We start from the raw sequence: 3,683 nt of genomic DNA, 5'->3' as shown, positions 1-3,683 counted from the left end.
TGTGTTTGATTAATGGGTATTATTAGTTCAGACTAGCTGGTGCATGAAGTGTGTGTGATGAAACAGTAAAACATCATGTAAGAACAGTAGGCTGAAACAGATGGTGGAGGGGCTTGTCTTCCAGGCCAGGAAGCCTATCAGATAATAAGAATCTCAGAAGGTTTTAGATCAGGAGCGACATACTTTAAGAAAACTAATTTAGTAGCTGTATGCAGAATAGTTTAGCAATTAGAGATGTGGAGATGAGTTAGGAGATGATTACCATTACTAGTAGAGGAAAGTAACATTTTTTAACCATCAAACTGGCAAAGACCCAAAAATTTCTTTTTTTTTTTTTTTTTTTTCTGAGATGGAGTTTTGCTCTTGTCGCCCAGGCTGAAGTGCAGTGGCACGATCTCAGCACACTGTAACCTTGTAACCTCTGCCTCCCAGGCTCAAGAGATTCTCCTGCCTCAGTCTCCCCAGTAGCTGAGATTACAAGCATGTGCCACCATGCCCAGCTAATTTTTGTATTTTTAGTAGTGACGAGGTTTCCCCCTGTTGGCCAGGCTGGTCTCGAACTCCTGACCTCAGGTGAGCTGCCTGCCTCGGCCTCCCAAAGTGCTGGGATTACAGGAATGAGCCACCACGCCTGACACCACCTCCTTTTTTTTTTTTGATACAGGGTCTTGCTCTGGAAATGCAGTGGCACAATAATGGCTCACTGCTACCTCCTCTTGCCAAGTTCAAAGAATTCTCATGCCTCAGCATCCCGAGTAGCTGGGATTACAAACACGCACCGCCACCCAGCACTTGGAAGACCAAGGGGGACAGATTGCTTGAGCTCAGGAGTTTGAGACCAGCCTGGGCAACATGGCAAAGCCCTCTCTACAAAAAACACACAAATTAGCTGGGGGTGATGGCGTGCACCTGTAGTCCCAGCTACTCGGGAGGTTGAGGCAGGAGAATCACTTGAACCAGGGAGGCTGAGGTTGCAGTGAGCTGAGATCACGCCATTGCACTCCAGCCTAGGCAACAAGAGTGAAACTTCGTCTCAAAAAAAAAAAAGAGTGATGACTCTCCAAAGGAACTGAATGGCTAGGGACAAAGGAATTACCTATTTTGTTGTTGTTTTGAGACAGAATCTGGCTCTGTCACCCAGGCTGGAGTGCAGTGGCGTGATCTTGGCTCACTGCAACCTCTGCCTCCCAGGTTCAAGCAATTATCCTGAGTAGCTGGGACTACAGGTGTGAACTATCAAGCCCAGCTAATTTTTGTGTTTTTAGTAGAGATGGGGTTTCACCTGGCACCTGGTCTCCAACTCTTGACCTCAAATGATCCACCCACCTCAGCCTCCTAAAGTGCTGGGATTGCAGGGGTGAGTCCCTGGGCTCAGCCCTGGAATTTATTAAACATGTATTTATACCTGGGCACTGTTGGTTCCCGTCTATAATCCGAGTGCTTTGGGAGGCCGAAGCAGCAGAATCGCTTGAGGTCAGGAGTTCGAGACCAGCCTGGACAACATAAGGAGAGCCCATCTCTAAAAACACACACACACACACACACACACACAAAACAAACCCATGTATTCATCGAAGACCTACTTTATTATGCACCGCGATGTTTCAAATATCACAAACCATTACAAAGCAACATAATCACCCTCCTTCCCCCTTATTGCCTCAACTGTTGTGATAAAAATAAATAAATAAAGCCTTGGCATGGTGGCTCACGCCTGTTACGAATTTAATGGAAATCACAAGTAGGAGCCCATTACAATCTCAAGCCTTAAAATGCTGAAAACATACACAGTGTGACAATAAGTAAACTTCGAGACCCAATAAGGGGGAAAGTCCAACGTGGAAAGTATTTGGTAGGAGTGAAGAACAGAGTGACAACTGCTTAGTCCCACTGGATATTTCGCTCCTCTTCAGGAAGAATACTCCAGTTTGGGGAGGCCATATCCCGGGCCAACCAGTTAAAATCGTCAACATCGTTCCAGTTATTTTTGCTCCTATCTAAACCAGAGCTCTCGAAGTCCTTGTCGATCTCCGGGTAGCTCCAGGTGTAAGGGGCGAACTGGATCCCACCGCAGTCCTCCACGATGGCCCTGCTGGTCACCTGCAGAAAGATGCGAGTGTCTTTCGTACTGTGTATGCGGAGCTGTTGGCAGGCCACTGCCAGCACGCAGTCACTGCAGTCCTCCAGGAAAACAGAGGTGGACACCGGACCGCAAAGCAGCTTGCAGTTGTGGGTTCTGGTTAGCCGCAGGGTGTTGGGATTTCCATACAGTTTGACTGTGCAGTTGCTCAGTTCGGTCAAAAGGACGTCGCGCTGGTGCAACTCGCTGGCTCTCTTCTCCAAGACTTGGGACTCCAGGTTGGAGAAGCCGCACACCCAGCTGGAGCCGAGGTCTCCTTCCGCCTTCTTGGGCAGCGGGGAGTCCCGTAAGCTTTCAACTGCCGGGGGGATGCCAGGAGCCGCGTCTACTTTGGTAGACGAAGCAGCATCCTTTCTCCGGGTCTTGAAAGCGAAACGCTTCTTGGGCTGCAGCTCCCGGCGCCGCTCGTCCAGGGCCGCCTGCAGCCGCGCCAGCGCCTGTTGTCCCTGCCGCAGGTCGTAAGCGGCTAGGAAAAAAACCGAGTCGTTGAGAAGTTTCTGTAGCCCCTGGAGCCGAGAGGCTGCCTCCTCCAGCCCCTCGACCGACTCCGCGCGCTCCAGAAGCTCTTCCACGGCCGCTCGCTCCCGAGCAAAGGTGGCGGCGAAAAAGTGGCTGTTCTCTTTCTCTGCCTCCTGGTTCTGCCGCTTTTGTTTCCGCCTTTCCACTTCCAGCTGCCGCTCTTGTTCGCGTCTCTGAAGCCGCTCAGGCACCAGGCTCAGGTCCCGCTGGGACTCCATGTCCCCAGTCCTGACAGCAGCAGCAGAGCAACTGACTGACTCCATGTTGACTTCAAGCTTCCTCTCTCGTCTTCCTTCCTCCGGGTGTGGTCTCTGTGAGGCCTCCCACCAACGCCTCCGGTGATTGGCCTAACACGATGATGTCAGACCCCCGGCCTTATTTTCTTCGCCTATTGGTTCTTCTGCGTCGGAGGGGGTGGAGAGACGGGGCGGGGCCTACTGACTATGGGGGTGGGAAGACAAAGGTTCTTGTGGATGGGTGGGGTGGGAGGCAGGCGGGGGAATCTTTTTTTCCTCTTAAAGGGGCAGGACTTATATCCGGGATTGTGGGGTGAGTTGCAGCAGCGGCAGCTGCACATGTGGGTTTGTTTATAAGAACAAGGTTAGAAACTCGCAGGCCTCCCCCTCCCCCCAGCTCCTCCCTACTACCCCCTTACAGGCCGGAGATCCGCTACTAGGGGTGTGGATGGGAGGGATGAGTGCGTGTGATGGGTTGGGGGGACAGGTAGTGGTGAGAAAGATGGAGGGGGGGGAATATTGCACCGCCCGGCCCGCGCCGGAGGAAGCAGCAGCTGGAACAGCTGGCTAGGGAGCCGCTTGCATGCCTCCGGTTTTTTCTTTTCCCTTCCACCACCCCTTCCCCCAACCTATTTCTGCCGCCCCGTAGCCCTCATCCTTCTCGCCCCCCTCCCCCCATCCACTGCAGTTCGGCGCGGCCTGGGGGCTCCTGAACCCCCGGAGGCAGTTACAGGGGCGAGAGAAGGCGAGGGGCACTGCGATGGGAGAGACTGAGTTCCTCACTGCAA

At 52.6% G+C, this 3,683-nt stretch overlaps 1 protein-coding gene and 1 long non-coding RNA gene across 2 annotated transcripts; both read right to left on the bottom strand.

Annotated features, from left to right (window-relative positions):
- Window positions 1-320: 320 nt before the first annotated feature.
- On the bottom strand, window positions 321-1,316 carry LOC141410108 (uncharacterized). The gene is made up of 2 exons (XR_012433802.1): window positions 1,179-1,316; window positions 321-419 (listed from the first exon to the last, which is right to left on the bottom strand). It is a non-coding gene; the product is annotated as an uncharacterized lncRNA (long non-coding RNA).
- A 251-nt stretch (window positions 1,317-1,567) lies between these two features.
- On the bottom strand, window positions 1,568-2,949 carry TBCC (tubulin folding cofactor C). Its single transcript, XM_005552977.4, has one exon. It carries the CDS (start codon window positions 2,920-2,922, stop codon window positions 1,882-1,884), a length of 1,041 nt encoding a protein of 346 aa, XP_005553034.3. The 5' UTR covers window positions 2,923-2,949; the 3' UTR covers window positions 1,568-1,881.
- Window positions 2,950-3,683: the final 734 nt, after the last annotated feature.

The sequence above is a fragment of the Macaca fascicularis genome, chromosome 4, assembly GCF_037993035.2.
Source record: "Macaca fascicularis isolate 582-1 chromosome 4, T2T-MFA8v1.1".
NCBI classification, from domain to species: domain Eukaryota; kingdom Metazoa; phylum Chordata; class Mammalia; order Primates; family Cercopithecidae; genus Macaca; species Macaca fascicularis.
This window is presented reverse-complemented; position numbering and strand designations above follow the sequence as displayed.

Bases quoted from the DNA above. Each gene is read 5' to 3' on its own strand.
- TBCC (XM_005552977.4), bottom strand. From the start codon at position 2,922: ATGGAGTCAGTCAGTTGCTCTGCTGCTGCTGTCAGGACTGGGGACATG.